The following is an 18,651-nucleotide window of genomic DNA, read 5'->3' as shown; positions in this document are numbered from 1 at the left end:
AAATCTCAGCTGATATCTATCAGTATATTTATACTGGATGAGATTTACATTAGACTACTTACATCTAACCGCAGCTCAAGAGCAAAAGCAAGCAAATAAGGGAAGGAAAATTACAGAGACAGAAAGATGTCTTTATATCAAGAAAGGGACAAAGAACTACACCTAGACAGATAGAGAGCTTAAACCAATCTTGCTGTAATTGGCCTGACATTGCCTTCAATAGCTCTTTTAAGCATCGGCTTGTTGCTGAAGGTGCCCCTAGAGAAACAAAGCACAGTGATGCCAAAGACTCACTACTGTGTTGCAGAGGATGAAACGTGTCAATTTAAACTCAAGGATAGATTAAAACCACTGGGAAGTGGGTAGGGGAATTGCCTTCAGCTTCAGATTTTATTCTGCAAGCATAATTTAGTGCAGCTGATGTCACATAGTTTTGTAAAAAGCCATTCGAACGGCGCACGCAAGCCTGAAAACACTTCATGATGATCCTTACAGCCTGCAATTAGTAAAAGATGCTTGTGCTTTGTGAATTTTATCTGCCAAAAGGCTGTTTACCCACAGGAGTTGCTTCCCCACTTCTTTTCCCTCCTTCATTTTTCAGAAAATCCAAACCTAAGCGTGTCCTCAGCCTTGTCGAGGCTGGAGCAGGGACAGGACTGAGGAGGGAGCTTCAAAGGCTTCACTGAAGCAATCACAAAAGGCTCTTTCAGGAACGGGTCTGAGCTAACAGGAAAGAAACAGCCCAAAACTGCAGGAAGGGAAGACTTTTTTGAATCTTTTTCTGGTTTCTGGAGCCCAGCACGCTTTGCATGCCTAGCCCCCTTTCAAGATGCTACAGATGTGGTAGGCACCGGCACAGAGCTATTCAGAGTACTGATGAAGGTGCCTTCCTAAAAATCACCTTCTCTCCTTAGCAGTAGCCCAGGGATATGCCAGGGCTGGCAGAGTGCAGGCAAAAATTGTTGCTCAGGAGTCCTTCTTGTTACACTGATTTTGTTATAATCGGCTGCTGCCAGTTTTATTCTCCCCAAATAAAACCACAGAAGGAGTCTGACTGTGACCTTAAGGGGACAAAGCAATAACAACAAAATCAGAGCAGCCGATTTTCCTGTTAAAATCCTGCCATAATTCGTCATATACAGTAGCGAAGAAAATTCTAGCTAATTAAATCCTTTGAGTGCAGTGGGGGTTTGTGTCCCTTAGCTCTATCTACAAACACAAACCAGAGCATTTTCCAGAACACCTCATGGTAGAAAGGAAGGAGGGAGAAGAAAGCAGCCAAGGAGCAGATGCTATTACTCTGGCTACAAGGGAATCCAACGCTTGACCAAGGGTCAGTGATTTATACCACAAGAATGTTAATGACCACCAGCATGACGATCCAGCTCTTTGGTGAGGTCTTTGCTACACCTTCAAAGGATGCCGAGTCGGTTTTCCTTGAAAGCTGGGAGTAGCTATGGCTCAGTCTAACACATCTCAATGCACTGGGCTGAGCTCCAGAAATTAGGACAGACGTTTCTGCTCCTGTTTTCTCATTGCTGTCCGCAACGTAACCATAAACCCAGCCTCATTTTTACCTACTCCCTGAAAGACCACTGTAGACAAAGCCAGAGGGAATTAGCCCTCGATCCCAAGGGACAGCAGCCCTTTTTAACACTTTGGTGTTGAGCAACTGCTACGGCTGCGAGAAACACCCCCATTCCCACGCAGTCGGGACTGTGCTCTTACACGCACCGATGTCAATCACTGTGAAATACAATTGTCTACAGTCAGTAGAAAACTGATAAAAACAGAGATCCAAACCAAGGCCTTACCTTGATGCCCCCAATCCTATGCTCTCCCTTGAACTCCTTGCCGTTTTTCAGCCAGTAGATGGAAGGAGTTGGGTTTCCACCCGCCGGACATCGGAAGCGAACGGTGTTGGCGGCAGGAACAGCCAGCAGCTTCTTCTCCATCTTATCTGGCCGGGTCCAGAAGGGGACACCTGAGAAAGGAAAGGCCAAGTTGAACAGGCCCATTTCTGCCACGGAGGATATCAGCTGGCGAGCAGATGCATTTGAAGAGGCTTTGGCATGTGCGGAGTGACAGTTAAATTGCTACCTGCTGCAGTTAAGATAAATGACACAGAAATGCTTTCCAGCTAAATGACTCTCATAGACGTAGACAGGGTGTTTGCATTTTAGGTTTGTGATGAAAGGTTCACGACCAGGTTCTTGTCCGGGTAATGCCAGTATAAATCTAGAGTAGCTGCTTTTAAATCAACAGGGAGAGTTATCCCAGATCAGGATGAGAATCTGGCCTCGGCGTGTAAAATGATACAGATGTATCTTTGGGACAATAGTAGCCAGGAAGCACGAACAGAAGAAAGATGTTGGAACTGTAAAAAAATGTTGATGGGCCAGCAAGGGAGCAGAGAAAAAGTGTTAGCTGAGTGCACTGGAAAATTTTGCTTCTCAGCGAGCACAAATGTAGTGTAGCCTCCTTAAGGGAAGGAAAGAAAAAAAAAAGCCAGTGCCAAACTGGTTTATCATGTTTATGTTCTTTAAGTACAAGTGATTTTAGTTTTAAAGATTCATGTTACCTTTGAACAGGGATAAGTTTTAAAACACCAGTGTTAGCATGAGATACTTTTTATAATCTGCCTCAAGTACAGCGATGTTTCTTGGCTGTGTTACAAACATTACATATTAACTCCAAATTAAGGCAGCAGCACCAGCAAACTCATTATACTGGGAAGAAAGAAAGAGAAAGTTTTTAAAAAAAGCTTCCCAAGCTTTCATTTCTGCTTAAAGAAACACTGCAGAGCTGCATGTGGGGTGCTCCCCCCACCACGCTGGGGGCCACATCCAGCCCCCCAGGTCCGTGCTCCACACCGAGGCCAAAGGGAGATGGGGGCAGACCGTGTTTGGGCTGCAAAACAGCCAAGAAAGGGCCAAGGAGTGTAACCGGCACCTTCTCCGGATGGGAAGGAAGCACCCAGAGACACAGAGTACCCAAACCCACCGGTCGCAGGGACCTGTGTGCTTCTGGCCAACCCAAACTGGAGGTGCTGGTCCTTCAAGAACTGCCTTGGACGACACGATGGCTGGCAAAGCTGTTGGGAAAGCATCGCTGCTGGCCTCTCCTGCAGCGGTGACGATGCTCAGAAACACCACCCAGCATCACAGCCCCACCTCAGGGCTACTCTGAAGCCTCTGCATCACCTCCCCCATATTGAAAAGGGCGTACAAAGTTTCTGGTTTCGTTGCATCTCTCTGAGATGCACCCGAGCTGCTCCCTTCCTCCAGTGCTCCCCAATGTACTTAGCCCTGATGTGTTTGGCTCCACGAGACCCATCCCGTTGCAATTCCAGGGAAGTCAGTGATGACCCCACCTCGGTCTAAGTCCCCAGTGTCCCCCACGCAGGCTCCCTGCTGCATTTCGGCTCCAACAATTTTGCAGGCAGGGTCACATAGCCCAGCCAAGGCAATCCGTGAACCCACCTGATAACACTTTCCACATGGTCCCCTCTCTCCATGGCTCCTTGCGAAGCCCACCTGGCCGTGAGGAATTGGATATGAGGAGGTACATCCAGGACGCCCTCCATTCGCTGGAGATTCCCAGATTCCTCCGTTCCCCCCAGGCACATTGCTCTCATGTCTCATCTGCTTTCACACCTCTGCAGCCCAGCAGCTGGATGTAGGTGCCTCCGTAATGCCGTACCAGGGAGGGAAATCCAGTACTGAGGGCTTGCATCTGCCCTCAGACTGCCTTGCACAACGCACTGTGATGCCTATCACAGTCAGCTCCACGTATCAGAGGGATCTGGTGCTCACCCCTGCCACGCACGCCTCGATTTTTTCAATAACGAAACTGCTTAAGGCCCTTTTCTTGCCAGGATGGCACCGGAGCAGGAGTACAGCTGGCACAAACAAAAGCAAAAGGAGGAATCCCTGCAATTCCCATGCTCCTGCAAAATCCCAGCTACAAACTTGGCTGTAAACACAAGGCACATCCCGGAGAGGCCTAGAATGCTACATGATAACATGGGCTAAAGCGGGACATCATGTAGCCATCCACCTTCCAACATGCGAGCTTAGAAAAATGGTAGAACTGCACAAAAAAGGGAAATATTCCAAAAACTGTTAGAAAAGTGCATGCAACCCCTAAAGGCAGTGTAGGCCTTGATGGTAAAGGAAGATGCTGCTAGCACATGCATTGGGAAGGGCAGAAACCAAGCAAAGGCCGGGCAAAAGCCCAGGCAGCAGCAGCGGGGTGAGTCTGGAGGAGGACAGTTGGGGTGGTGTTGGGAAGGCTGAAGAGGACAGAGCTGCAGAAACCATGTTGGGAGACATCTGGTCCTTGGTTTCCGAAGCACAGGCTATTTTCTGGCTGAACGCTTCCTTTTGGCAATGCACCCTGACTTCCCGGAGACTTTACAGAGGGTTAACGGGGCTACGGGCGAAAGTTCAGGGAAAGGCTAACCGCAGATGGAGAAGTCCTCCTTCACTACCACTTAAGAAGGGCAGCTGAATAACCTGCTGTTTGTTGTTTGATTAACATATCTGCCTACAATAAATCCCATTTTGTGGCATTGGTGATGCTCTCCCGGCTGCCCCCCCAGGACTGGGCTCCTTCTTGTGCTGTGATTTTTGGGGGGGGTTCACCTTTCCACACTGGCTGGGCTTCCTGCAGGGAGACGTTTCACCACATTTTCTCACTCAAAAGATGAGTTTGAATCTCACAGGCTGCAAATTTTGCCACTGAAGCCAAGGGGATTTTGCCATCGGACGTCAGAGAGGAGCAAGATGGGGCCCAGGAAAGTTTCAAGCTGGGGATATTCTCCATATCGAGCAAAGGCAGGATCCGCTCCTCCCTCCTGCAATTAGACACGGCTTCTCCCCCGAGTGCCTTCCTTCCATTTGGGTGCTCTTCCATGCGATTCGGGGCTTGCCAGGGCTGGGCATCGCTGGATTAATGCGCCAAGATTCAAACAAACAGGGCATCGCTCTCAAGTCAAACTGGAACTGGAAGAAAGTGTCTACGCATTGAAAACGGTGCCTTTGTTCTCACTCGCAGGAGCAGCGAACAAAACCTCACTGCTTTCGGTTTGCCGTGCCCCCAGAGTCCTTTCATTACTGCTTTTTAAGGGGGTGAAAATGTTGCTAACTCTTCTTTTCAAGCAAAGCTTGCAAAGATCCAGAGAGTTTCGGGAACGAGAAAGGAGGAAGGATGAAAGACAGGAAAAAATTCTAGACCCACTCTCTCTAATTACGAGCAATGGTTTTGCATGTGCAGGTGTGAAAAAAAAACCCAGGGACCCGCAAACATTATCACCAGCCCTTTCCCATCATCAAACGCTAGGCCCGATGGTCCGTTTTGTTTGTCAAAGACACCGGCCACCCATTGGACTGGAATGACCAATTAAAAAAACCCGAGAGCGATACTTGGAATAATTAATACGGCCAAGCGCTCATTTAGCAATTAGGAGCTGCCACAAAATTCTGCGGCAGACAGAATCAACCCTAATTGTGTAATTTCCCCAGCTGACGCCTCTGAGTACACAGCCAGATTTAATTGGACATTATAGGGGCTCTTTGAAGGTGCTGGGGCTACGCAGCAGGGTCTCCAAACAAACAGATACAGAGGGGTAGGGAGCATTGGGGCAGAAGAGCAGTGTGTGAAAAGGGAGTTTTGTTTTTGTTTCAGGGCCAGGAAAAACAGCTGTAGAGAACAGAGGTATTGGAAAGCCTCTTTTTGCAAAGGCGGATCGCGGTTTGTGACAAGGCTGCAACAAACGGGCCAATGATTTGAAGCTGCTGAAGTTCCTCTTTCTTCTTTTCCACTGCCCATCCCTAAGGCATGCCCTGTTTCTGTATGCCCTTCGGAGAGGATGCTTAAAGGAGGGTGAGCAGAGGAGAGCTCTCCACGTGGAGGGCCTGTTTCCCTGCTCTCCAAGGATTTTTGCACCAAATATTCATTTATTTTAGGACAGACTTCCTCTCGTTCTCTTGCTTTGGTATTTCCAGCTCCCATCGTTCAGCAATTTTGAGTCAAAACCCCCAAATTAACAAGATTGGCTTCAAACTCATGATGCTATTGGAATCAGCTCTACAAGCTCTTCTCTATAAATGTGAGGATAAGAAACTCCCTTGAACACCTCAATTATGCCAGAAAATTTCCTTTATCATCGCAAGGGGCCAAGAGACAAGGGTCTTATTCAGTGATGTGCAATATGGGACCACACAGTGAGCCAGTCCTGGATGGATTACCTCCCCCTAAATATAAATAACTATTGGTTATATTTTTCTTTTGCATGAAAGTGTGTTTATTGCCTTCACTCCTCTAACTACTGACCATGGCTATGTCTGATGGCCAAGCAGGGGCTCATACACCTCATTAGTAGGGTATCTTTTTGTCACAAGAGATGGAGGACACAGGTCTTTGGGCCTGCCATAGGACATGGCAATGGCTACACCCACGTATCCCCCTGTCTGGGATGGTCCTGTAGTCCCTGTCCCCAGTGGGATGTCCCAGCGATGGTGTTGCCAGGGTTAACAACGTGGCTCCCCCAGACTCAAGAGACGATCTGTGAAGGTTAAGCGGAGGGTCTGACATCAAACAAAGCAACGTGAAGCACATCCACGTCACGACACGCCATGAAGTTTCACCATGCTGGCATGTTAAGCTAATCAACCGTTTTTAAAGCAGAAGAGAATCCAACTTTTTATAACGAGACCTTTAAGGAAAGCCAGTCATTACCTTCTGGTCTAAAAAAAGAGACAGCCTTGAAGTCAAGAAGACCCAGAATACAGGCTATAAATACATGCGGTGAAACGTGTGTTTTCCTTTTCAGTGAAGAACAACATGTCTTTCTGTACCATAAACCGACTGATGTTTTGTGATACCTGTTGCTAAGAGATGGAGTTTACTACAAACCACATTAAAAAAAAAACACAGAACGATTAATTGTGCTCATCAGAAGCTGCTCTGCAGCAGGAACAAATCCTGACCAAACCTGACACTCCCTATGCCTCTACCAGGCTTCAGCAGGCATCAGGAGCTCTTGAGCACCTCTGCAAAGGTGCCTGCTACCTCACAGGATCTGGCCCTTAATTAGAAGCTATCAGAAAACCACTAACTGCTGCTGATGCGTCGCCTGGCACCGTAACTCACCATTACTGTCCGCATACTGCATGACACAGCAGCACGAATTTATTACAGTGGGAGACCTGCTTTAAAGAGTCCTGCATGTCCAACGCTACGGACAGGCGAAATTTTCCAGTCATGTTGAACTTCTGCCAATGTACATAGCTGATTGGGAGTTCAAATGCAAGACATTTATTTATTAAAAACACATACACACAGGCAGCTTGCTTTGCAGAAATATAAAGAGCATAATAAAACACAACACTAACGCCTCTGAAGCATGTAATGATCCTGATTAATGCTATTGCACTTAAAGAAACAAGCACTGGGATTGAAAGAGATTCAGAGTAAAAGCACCGAGAGGCTCCATCCTGGGGCTCCCTTCCCCACGTGAGTTAAAGGAAAAGCCAGTAAAGCCAAAGGGGTGCTCCCACTTACAGCATGAGTAAATTTGGCCCTTGGCTAGTGTAAATTTTGTGCTCTGACTCCAGCCAAGATGCTGGTAAGAACCAGGATCAAAACAGCTGAAAATAAAGCGGGCCAAGGTTTGCAATGGTGTAAAACTGGTGTAACGTCAGTGTAGTAAAAAAGAAATATGGTAAGTGGGTTTGTCTGGATTTACATGCAAGGAGAATTTATAACTCTAGTTCATCAAATCAAATCCGCAAAATCAAGTCTCAAAAAAACCCCCAACAAACCTGCCACGCCTGCTGTAGGTTATTATAGCAGCGATACCACTCTGGCAGCTATTTCTAAGTTTTTAGATAAATATCATCACGATACCATCCTAAGGTCACCGATTTCAACACGGAGAAAGAGCTGCTGTCCACCCAGGCGAACACCCGGATGAGCTGCTCCACTTGGGAGCCACATCTCTTTGAAAGAAAAGACCTCTGTATCCCAGAAAAACAAATTACCTGTATCTTCTGACTCATCGTCGTCATCTTCATCGTCGCCTGACGAAGGGGAATCTAGGAGGAGAAGGAGAAAGTAGTGAAGCAGAAAAAGGACGGCACGTGGGGACACCATGTTGGATGAGGCTGTTGGTGCCACGGTGGGCTCCAGCGAGGGAGGACACCCAAGTGATGGGTCACCCTTCCCTGCAGCTCCACCAGCCCGTCCCTCCCACTCTGCTGGCCAAGGGACAACTGGCCAGGAGCTTTCTGAACTGGGAGAGAGGTGTCATGAGTTTGCCAGTGCTCTGCCACCAGAGACTGGGATTTGACGTGAAATACTTCTCGCTGTGTGAAGTGCTCTTCTCCTCATAAATACAAAAGCAATTCTCAAAGGGCAAGTTTCTTTTTGCAGAACAAGCTCTCCCCTTTTTTTTCCCCTCTAGCATTCACTCTGAAGACTTTTTATTTCACCAAGTCTCAAAATGACAGGTCAGCATTTCTAATTCACTTTCCCTGCATTTTTCTTTTAACTCAATACACCCCTGCCACATCTCCCCTCATTAATTCCTTGCTCAATCACTCACCCCAAAGCTTTTAGAACTTCCCCTTGCAATCAAACCTCTCTCTCGATTGACATTTTGATGGCTACTCCGTGAACCAGTTCCCTTTGGTTTTAGTCCTCCTACAGAGGCACCTCAAGGCTGTAACTGAATACAGGTTAACAGGTGGGAATTCTCCATCTGTATCTCTCCAAAACATCCTGAACTGTTTCTCTTAATGTGGTCTAACATCTCACCTTCTCCAAGCTGTCCACAATGAAGTCTCAGTCCCTCTTCTCCCTACCAAGCAACTACTGTAAATGTAAATCCCATTATAAAATAGCAGCTTAGTGTTTGATTTAGTTTACATGATTTAGTATAATTCAGTGTCTGGAAGATTTAGCATCACTGACTTCATATAATCTCCAGGAATTCCTTTTTTAAATAAAGGCAAAACGCTAACAACGCAGCAGCCTTTATATTCTGAGACAGCGGTAAAAGAACTTGGCCTTAAACACTAGAAAATAGGAAACTTTATGAGTGTTCAACACGTGGCCAGATATGTAAAGCACTACTTTAGACCAAGCCAGGCAGAACCTCCTTCATTTCAAGATGCACTCAAGTTTTCTGCTGTTCTCTGACCAGCTCAGTGGAGGTAAAAATTGGGGGGAGGGAGGGGCGAAAAAAGAAAAGAAAGGAAAATAAAAGAAAAAAAAAGGTAGGGGAAAGGTAACAACAAATACTACCTCTCTGCAGAATCTGGATGGACTTTCCAGATATATTTACCACATATAGGAGCAAGTAACACAGGAATCATCTCCCTGCTTTAGACTGCAGTGGCGCATCGTGCTTTGCACCTTTTCTTTGGCAAAGTCTCAAGGAAGACTTCAAGCACGTATCTAACTGCAAATCCACAACTGAGGTCCTGCTGGCAGCAGAACTAGGGAAATGCCACGGGGCTTGCTGAAAGTGAAGTGGATGTTTAGGTGTTTTGGCTGAACCAGCAGGTTTATTCAAGTCCCGGCGAAGGCAGACACTGAGCCAAATCCCCACCAGCATCGACAGAGAAACCAGCACATTCTCAGCCTTGCACTCTCAGATTTGGTTACCCATATATTAACATGTGATTATAGTTTACTTTGGGTTTCCAACGACCCAATTGTGACCAGAGGAGCAGAATCAATTTTTAACCCAATTCAAAAACATTTCCACAAGACTGAGGGAAGAGTCTTTCACCTTGCTTGTGTTTCAGATAAGAGATGCAGCTTAGGTTTTAAGACCAAATATCCCATGTTCAGAGCTACTGTCCTATTCAGGTTACTAAAACATCACCTTTTTCAAAAGGCGACTAAAAATTTGTAAGCTATTTGTTAATCATTTACTAAAAGAGCAATCCTTTACAGAAGTTGACAAGTATCGGCATCAACAAGAACTGCTAGATGCTATTCTCAAAAGAGCTTTAATTATGAATGGAAAGGGACTTAATTTTTTTAGTCACCTGCTTTGAGGAGCTTAGTCTTGGGTATTTTGAAAGCTCTTTTCGCTGGTGCCAGCCTGCAGCCCGTACACATCACAGGGGTGCTGCTCGGCCACTAAATCCAAAGGCTGTTCTGTGTGTGAAACGATTACAGAAATGGAGCTTCTGCCAGCAGGGCTGGAGATCAGTTTGGGCATGCAGCCTCTATTTGTGATCCTCTTCAAGTGCTCAGGTTTTAAGAGAACAGTATGTTTCTTTTTGTAAACTAGCAAAAGACTCAAGCCCATGTCTGTCAAGGGAGGTATTTGAAAGAGATCAAACCCTGCTATTAATCAACCTGGTTTTCAACCCTGAAATGTGAGCACCAGCATCTCCTTGCTCTGTCTTCAGCATCAAGAATCTCACTGTGCACACTGACAGAAAAAGACAGTCGCTGCAGAAAAGCCAATTTGTTGCAGACTCAGAACTCATGGCCCCATGTAGGAAAATCCTGATACGCTCCTAGAATCTGGAAGCATCTCTCAAAATGGGACTTACATGTATATTAGCTATTCTGAGCATACCTAGCCTAGTTTTGCTCACTTAAGAATACAGATCAGAGCAATTCCAGTTTGTGAGTACAGATTTAAACCAGTTTAACGCAGAAAACAATGCCAGCCCTGAACATTAGATATCCACATAAACACCCGACCAGATACCCGAACTAATCGCTGGCATTACCTTTAAGAAGTGGCAACACAAATCACCAACCTCCGATAACAATCGCATCTCCGCAGTGCCACACTGAGCGATCAATACTAATTATGAAGAAAAATCCGAGCATACGAGAGGCACCACTATCGCCACATAAAGCAGGGCTTCAAAGTTTAAAACAAGTGCTGCTGACAGCTAAAACGGAGACTCCCACATTACCATCACTTTGGTGGTAATGACAGTGGGCTAATAGAATCAAAGACTCATAATGCTGTCAGAAAGCAGGTTCAGGTTACTCGCTTGTTCTTAAGCTGTTATTAGCTATTATTAGTGAAGAGGAAAAACACAGGGGCTTAAACTTTTTAAAAGCAGAGGATTATCAGTCCTTCCACTATTAAAAACAATTTCTCACTTTACGAACTTTTGGGGCTGGCAGCTGTTTCATTTGAGCGTGTAACCAGCTGCCCTCTTCTGCCTCCCTGCTGCCCCTTGAACTCAAAAGCATTTTAATGTCACTTAAAAAAAAAAAAAAGAGAGAGTAACGTTTCTAACAACCTGCAGTTCCTTGGATAGTTCCAATAATCGTACCTAGTTAAAGAAAGCCTTTCAAGGGCCAAATACTTCTTTTAACCATTTAATTGATATGACCTTGAAGCATTCACAGCAATCTCTAGTAACGTTCAATGAAAAGCAGATGTTGGTGAAGGCTTGCTGAAACGAGCTTTTATTCTTACGATGGTTTGATTCTCTCACTTACACAAAATCCTATTTCTGGCACGAGAAAGCCCTTTATCAAGTGGATGTGATTTACAGTCACAAACATCTCTGTGTTTGGTTTTCAGACAGAGACCCTTACTTTTTGAGGGAACTCAACTTTTGGAGGCAAGGACCTACTGTTTGGGGATGCTTAAAAAAGCTCCAACGGCACAAGGGCAAAGGAAAGTTTTCAAAACCTTAGATCCATAAGGGGTTAGTTCTTCTGAAAATTCAGGCTTTTAATCTGTGTGATCAGGAGGCTTTCTATCTGCTCACAGGGATGAGTAACCACCTACCACCGCAGCAGCCTGAAATCATGGAGATGATCTTAGTGTTAGCAGTTTGCTATCTGGGAACAACAGATTTTTCTGGCACTGTCTGTTTAGTGATCCAGGCTTGGACAGCTTGTAGCTGTTCTGTCCTACTGTCCTAATCATGGAAAATATGGCCAAGCAAATGACAGCACATGCTTTGCTCACACAGCACTTGTTTGCAATATATGAATCCCAGTAAGTGCGTTTGATGAAGCACGTATTTGAGACATACACAGTTTACAGATAAGCTATTTCCGAAGCAAACTAGTAATTTGTGATAACCGGGATGGAGGGAAGAGATTTATCAGCTACAATAGGGAAAGTTTTCAGGAACCTCCTGCTTTTACATGCAATTTTGCCACTGATTTGCCACATAAAGTGGAAAAAGTGAATGATGCCACAGTTCACTCACTCACAAAAGACTTTAAAGGCACATGTAGCATTGCATCTCTTTGAGCGTTAAGGGACATTGGGCGTTTAATATAACTAGCACCATTTCTAAGTCTCCCTCAGTATTAATATCAAGCTTTAACATTTGGTGTGGACATGCAAGCATTCTTTGATTGCTTTGTTTTGTCAGTCTAATCACTGCCAGGAGTTACCAGGGAGGTAGAGACCTACCAAGTACGGACAAACACCGCAAAGCACCAGCTGTGCTGAACATGTGAAGGGGCAAAAACTTAAAAAAACCAAACCCCACAATACAGAGACAGCTGTGTTTCTGCACGTACCTGTAACTCTGACTGTAAAGTTTCCCAGGACCTCGTTGGAATGCCTTGGCCTGCAACTGTACAGCCCCGAGTCATCATATGACACATTGATTATCTTCAACAATTTTTGTCCAATATGAGTTCTGTTCGTAGGTGCAATCCCGATACCATCTTTAAACCAGAAAACAGACACAGAAGAGCCTTGGGTGTTACAGGAAAGTTCAATGGTATCTCCACTTCCAAACACCAACTCTTCCAGAAAGGCGGTCTCGCTCCTCAAGTATTCTGCAAAGGGAGAAAGAAATGGAAATGAGTAAACAAGAGCAGGTGTTGGAGAACGAAAGAGCATTTAAAAAAGAAACGTATCTTATATTTTCCCTACTGATGCTTCCATGTACCCAGAACTCCTCCTTGCCAAGGGTAAGCCTTGCCTGCCCCAGGCAGGTAGCAATGCAGAAAGACAGCTGTGCACACTACAGTCAGGTCTCTGGCTTATCTACAAGGACGGCTTCAACCCTGTAGCGACCAAAACACAGCCACCCCACCAGATGCATCCTAACAAACAGCAGAGACCTCTGTGTAGGGTCATCGCAACACCCAGTGTCGTGGGGGGGTGATCTGGCAGAAATAAGTGTGTGCTGAAAAGTTCACAGTTCAGTCTCTGGATCTCAGTTTCTTTATTCCTGTGAGTCTGTCCACAACCCCTGCGAGACCCAGCAAGGAGAGGATACATGGAGCAGAAATGGGGATAAACCCAAGTTCTCCAGTGGCTCTGGGTGGCCCAAAGGCAACCTCTGCGGGCTGAAGGAAACAGGTGGGAAGACACAGGCTGGAATACCTAAAATAAATGAACCCAGCACTAGGTCCTTGCTGGAGTTACTCTCTGTGCGACAAAGAAGTGCAGAACCAAAGACTGAGCATGAAAGCTGAAATCCCAATTTCTTCAGTCTCTACCAGCTGCAGCAGTTTGTTCCATGAGTGATGGCAGTGAACCCTGCTACAAGCTGGAGAATTTTGTTTTACCATGGGATAATGACACAAGGAAAGATTCAAGCTCAGAAGTCCCCCCGTGGAGGAACGTGGGGCATGTTTAAAGTGTGGTTCCTGGGTCTGATGGTCCTCAGGCTAGTAACATATAAACTCACTCTTGACACTGAATGGTTTATCCATCTTTTACACCAGTTCAATAAAGAATTGGCCCTCTACAGCTGCCCTCAACCCAGTTAGATCAACAGCAACACTACTATTCTGCCCACCTTGTCTACTCTAACCAACGTTTTCCCTTGGCATTGCCCCATCTTCTGGCTTACACCGGCTCTGAGACTGTACACTCCACCAGGCAAAAGAGTCTTCTTGGGTTTGTACAGTATGTATCATGGGGGATCCTATTCTACGATGAAGACACTTCAGAGCTATGATTACATAATTAGCAAGTAAAAAGTAATTCAAAACAGATTAGTCTGAACCTAATCCTATGATGCAAACCCAGGTGGCTTGAGCTGATCTCCAATAGTAATCAGATAGGGACAGAGATCCTAATTTTGCATCTTAAGCATATTCCTAGATTACAATTTGACTGTGAAACCAATGCAATTACAGCAGCTCTGAATACCTGAGGATGTGGCATTGGCTTCAAGCTGCTCTTTTGCCATTGAGCAAAAAAGTTGGAGCAGGTTATAAGAGAAAGATGTATTGCTTTTCTCTTCTTGTCATGCAAGTTTTTATTCTTGTGGAGATGTAAAAAATAAAAATATAAAAATGTTTCAGTCAATAACCTTGCAGCGTAGAACTATAGAATCCTGGGGGCCTGAAAATGTGGTATTTCATGGGAGGTATCGTCTTGCAGGAGGCAAAGCCCACACTCATTCGGGTTACAAAGAACCTTTCCTCTGATACCCTGGCAGCAATTTCGACTCAAATAGTTTAGGTTTTGGCCAGAATTTTGTGGTATTCATACAGTCAAAGGTTTAGGGTGTTTTGTTTTTTTTTTTCTTTTAATGAAAAGATTTTCCCTGAAAGCATGTACTTTTAGTAAGAAGAAAAAGAAGACAGAACTCCAGCATCTCCTTCCTATCAGACCAGCACCTGTTGTGACATTGAGTATTCACCCATGGTCTCTTCCCAACTGGGATATATACTTGGGGAAAATACGGTTGAGAAATATTCTGGTTTAACTGTTCCTTTCAGGGTTTTTTCTTCCTTCTTTTAGACTGTAAGGATTTTTTCAATGGTACCAACTCTGGCTTCCAATTAAAAAGCCCTCTATACAGCTTTGCACTTGCAGGACTGGATACTGATCTTTGTTTGTTGACTCTGATGGAAGCTCTTGCTAATTTAATCTACTGGAAAACAAACTCCATGCAGCTGCACAATCACTCCATACAAAATACACAGTTTTACCCAAGCTGTTTGCCAAATGATCAAGACTTGTATATTTTGGCTTTTGTATCATAAACCTACCAAACAGGAACAAGCCCAGACTAAGCACGAGCCAAACTGTACTGTTCAGCCATTTAAAAAGAAATCACTCTTTTTTGAAAGCCATAATGAACCTGGGTTAATGACAAAGCAACAAACTATTTTTTTAAAACACAATTAGGAGGGAATGCTGAAATGAAAGAGGAAATTCACTTTCAACTCAGAGCAGAATAATTGGGGTCTGAAGCTTCTTCTGTAGAAAGAAGCATCATCTCTTGTTTCTGACAACTTTATTTTGGCATCTCTGCCCTCAACCTCCCCAGCCAGTCCCCAGCAGATACTGTGATGCCTCTTAAATGCAAAGTTCAGTTTTAGTGACTTTATTCCTATTGACTGGGAATACTGTCTGGAAAGATGGAGTGGTGAATTAGAAGGAGCATGTTACTAATGGTTTTAATCTCACTTCTTTAAACAGATTTTCAAATTTCAGTTCGTATGCTTATGGCTTAAAAAAATAAACAGGACCCAAATTGGAGACCTCCACAAAGTACGTAAATGTGCACTTAAGTTCTTAAGCACTTTGCCCAACTGTGACCTTGCAGAATGAAATTTTACTCTTATAATTCCTTGTATACCTTTCAAATACAATGATAAATCCAAAAGAGGAGACAGTCTCATGTCCATGCTGAGAACAGCTGGAGTTTAAAGCGAGGAACCAGAGCTCATGTCTCCCACTGGGTTTCCAGAGCCCAGCACCTCCTTCCTGCCTTCCAGCTGCAAGTGCCTGGTGTTTCCAGCACCTTCTCAACAAGAGACACCAAGACATGTATGAGGCGTGAAGTTGCCCCCTCTGAGGCCAAGCATCCAGCCATCAGACTGACTTGCAGAAGTCTACATCTCCAACCACGTGGCGTGAACGAAGTGGCAGGAGCTGTGTGTGCAGCCTGTGCTTGAGAGGGGTTTAACACAGACCGGCTGAGCCCTCCTGGGGACCTGGGCAAGGGTTTGGCCACCTTCTTCAGTCTGCATCTCCCATTGCTAAATCATAAGGGAACAGTATAGGGGAGCAGGTGCTGAGCTCTCCCGACACGTTTGCTTCTTCCATCTGGTTCCACACCTTTGACTGAGGCAGGCAGAAAACTTGCCACTGCAAAGCAGGGCTGCAGGGAGGCAGGTTTTTGGATTTACTGGGGCTGAACACACATCTCCTGGATCTCAGTCCTGGGTCCCAACAAAACCATCCTCGCTGCTAGCAAACAGCTATCCCCACGCATCCTTTAAAACTTTCTTAAAGCGTTTCTATTGCAAGTCAGGTTGCAAAGGTCCCCCCTGCTCCCAAAGGAAATTCCCATTTGGGATCTAACTGACATTAACAGCATCTTTTTAAAATCCACAGTAGACACAGGTATAAATTACTGGGGAGTTAACTCGTGCAGGGGTTACAGGAGCCCACTCCGTCACTTGCCAGCAGAGCAGGGATTAATGCGTTTGCAGGTTTATTGGGTTCTTAGAGAGGAGGAGGCAATCTAGGTTGTGGGCTCCCAAGATATGACTAAAATTCAACCATTTATTAGTTTAGCCAAAGCAGTAATGAGTCAAGAATCACCAAGAGATGCTTCTGATGGAGATCAGCGCTTGCAGCATCATCACTGCTGCTAGTAGCAAACATGCTACAGAGAAAGAGGCAATTTTTAAGCTGTTCAGAGGAGCAAAAAGGCAGCAACTTGCCGGGAAGCACCTTCCACAATGAGGAGCAGCTGGCCCAGCAATGCTAAAATGCTTTTGTATGCATTCACTTATAAGGATAAGACACTTCATCTCTGTAGCTGCTTGGCTCATCTCAGCAATAATTCACTTTCTGTGTGGTTCACAGCTCCAAGTGCTTAAGTGTGTCAGTATTTCCATCAGATGTCTGCTCCTCTTTGACATCAATACTTGTTTCTGGCTGAGCCTGGAAATGTTTTATTTTGGTTTTAATGCAGGCAGCTCTTGAGAACTGCAGAAGGATATGCAGTTATTTATTTTTCAGGCACAAAAGGACGAGGAGGTGGAGGTTGGTGGGTTATTCCTGGGCTGCTTGTGGCCCCCAAAAAACTTCAAGCGAACCTAGAGCCTAGCTGGTGCCCTCCTTGGTGTCAGGGACTATTTCCAGGTGCTGTGGCAGAAATTATGGGGGCTCTTCCCGGATGGCGAAGGCCCACAGGAGGCTCGCTGGGGTGGGGGAAGACACGGGGCCCCGTACTACCTTGCAGGGTGCTGGGTCCTGGCTCCAAGGCACTCCATCCAGTTATTTCTTTTCACCTGTGTTTTTTCTCCTGGAATAGCTTCCCACATTTCTGCTTTTCCAAACATCAAAGTGTCTGGGAGCCTCCCGAGGGACTGCTTACATGGGGTGCACGCCTCCCCCATCATCATCATCATCCTCCCCCTTCAGCGAGCATCCTGCACTTGGGGCATATCCACCACACAACTGAAACCCCACTGGGACACCGCAGAGGGCTCGAGGCTCACGACCTTCAGTACCATCAGCAAGATATTCCTCACCCTACCTTGAACCCTGGCAAGCCCAGAGAGGCTTTTCGGGATTGCTTCACAGCCCGGTGGTGGAATGGACTAAGATTTCTAAGTAAGTGGATCATATTTTCCCCTTTTCAAGCTGGACAAGCTGTATTTGGCATGTTAACAAGCAGCAAGATAGCAGGACTCCACGCATTTCTCTCTTCAGGTTAATTTGAAAACGTTTCCCGTTCTATGTATTTCACTGCACCAAATCCACCGTGACAGGATATATTATAGGATCACAGAGCAACAACCATGCCAGACCTTTCTCCTATTGAGTTTGGTATCCCGTTCCCAGGGGGATCATGGTCACAGCCCCCGAACTGGAAGGATATGGAAACTGCCAGCGTTGGTGGGATGAACAAGGCTGCGATGGCAAAGAACACGTAGAGTATCTCAGGCTCAGACCAGCGCCCTGTCCTCTATGCCCGCTTAGCCCTGGGTTACTCTAAGTAAGTGTACCACCGGTGTTAATAGGGGCCCATATTATTATTCACCCCCCACAACAGTGTTTTTCCCAATACCTGCGTGGCTGCTCATGGGACGGAGCTACTTCCCCACCTCACCTCAGGACTTCTGCACCGGGCAGAGCAAACCCTGTTGCTCAGAAAGGAAATAAAACACTTTTCTTGCTGAACACTGTTCATTTGGGACCTACTTTAATTTAAAAAGCAGTCACGAGGGATGACAAGCGGCTGCAGTACCACCTCCCCGCGAGCACCCTGCCATCTCCCTGCTCCCTCCGTCTCCCCAAAGAGGCAGACGGGCCCCCGGGGAATATGGAAAACCACCAAACCAGCCCCAGGCCCTGCACCGAGCAGCAGCCCCTGTAAGAGGTGGGCACGATAAGATCGTGGGATCAGCTGTTTAACCGTGGGATCACCTGTTTACCCGAGTACCTGCCTTCTCAGAGCAGATAAGATCGAGGGAGCGGCCCCCGCAGCAGAGAGAGCTCACCTAAAGTCACCACATACCCTCGCTGCACCGCAGGGAGCCACGGGGTATTTTTTTATATATGTATTTTTGGCGGTGCTTTATGCAAGGCAAAGCTTCCACTCCTTTCTGGTGCCAGTGGCGGAGCATCGCTGCCTGGCTATGGCCCTGCCACCCCAAAGGGCATACCACCACCCTGGCACGACAAAATAAAGTTTCTAAAATAAG

At 45.9% G+C, this 18,651-nt stretch overlaps 1 protein-coding gene across 2 annotated transcripts in view; it reads right to left on the bottom strand.

Annotated features, from left to right (window-relative positions):
- Positions 1 to 18,651, bottom strand: part of FGFR3 (fibroblast growth factor receptor 3) — a 58,529-nt gene that overhangs the window by 23,291 nt on the left and 16,587 nt on the right. For both annotated transcript variants that reach the window (XM_075058662.1, XM_075058751.1), the window contains exons 3-5: positions 12,535 to 12,798; positions 8,046 to 8,099; positions 1,815 to 1,984 (exon numbers count right to left, since the gene is read on the bottom strand). In XM_075058662.1, coding sequence (XP_074914763.1) covers positions 1,815 to 1,984; positions 8,046 to 8,099; positions 12,535 to 12,798 — 488 coding nt within the window. The remainder of the gene's footprint in view (positions 1 to 1,814; positions 1,985 to 8,045; positions 8,100 to 12,534; positions 12,799 to 18,651) is intronic.

Source organism: Buteo buteo, chromosome 1 (assembly GCF_964188355.1).
Source record: "Buteo buteo chromosome 1, bButBut1.hap1.1, whole genome shotgun sequence".
Lineage (NCBI taxonomy): Eukaryota > Metazoa > Chordata > Aves > Accipitriformes > Accipitridae > Buteo > Buteo buteo.
The sequence above is the reverse complement of the archived record's forward strand: the minus strand, read 5'-3'. Positions and strand labels throughout refer to the sequence as shown.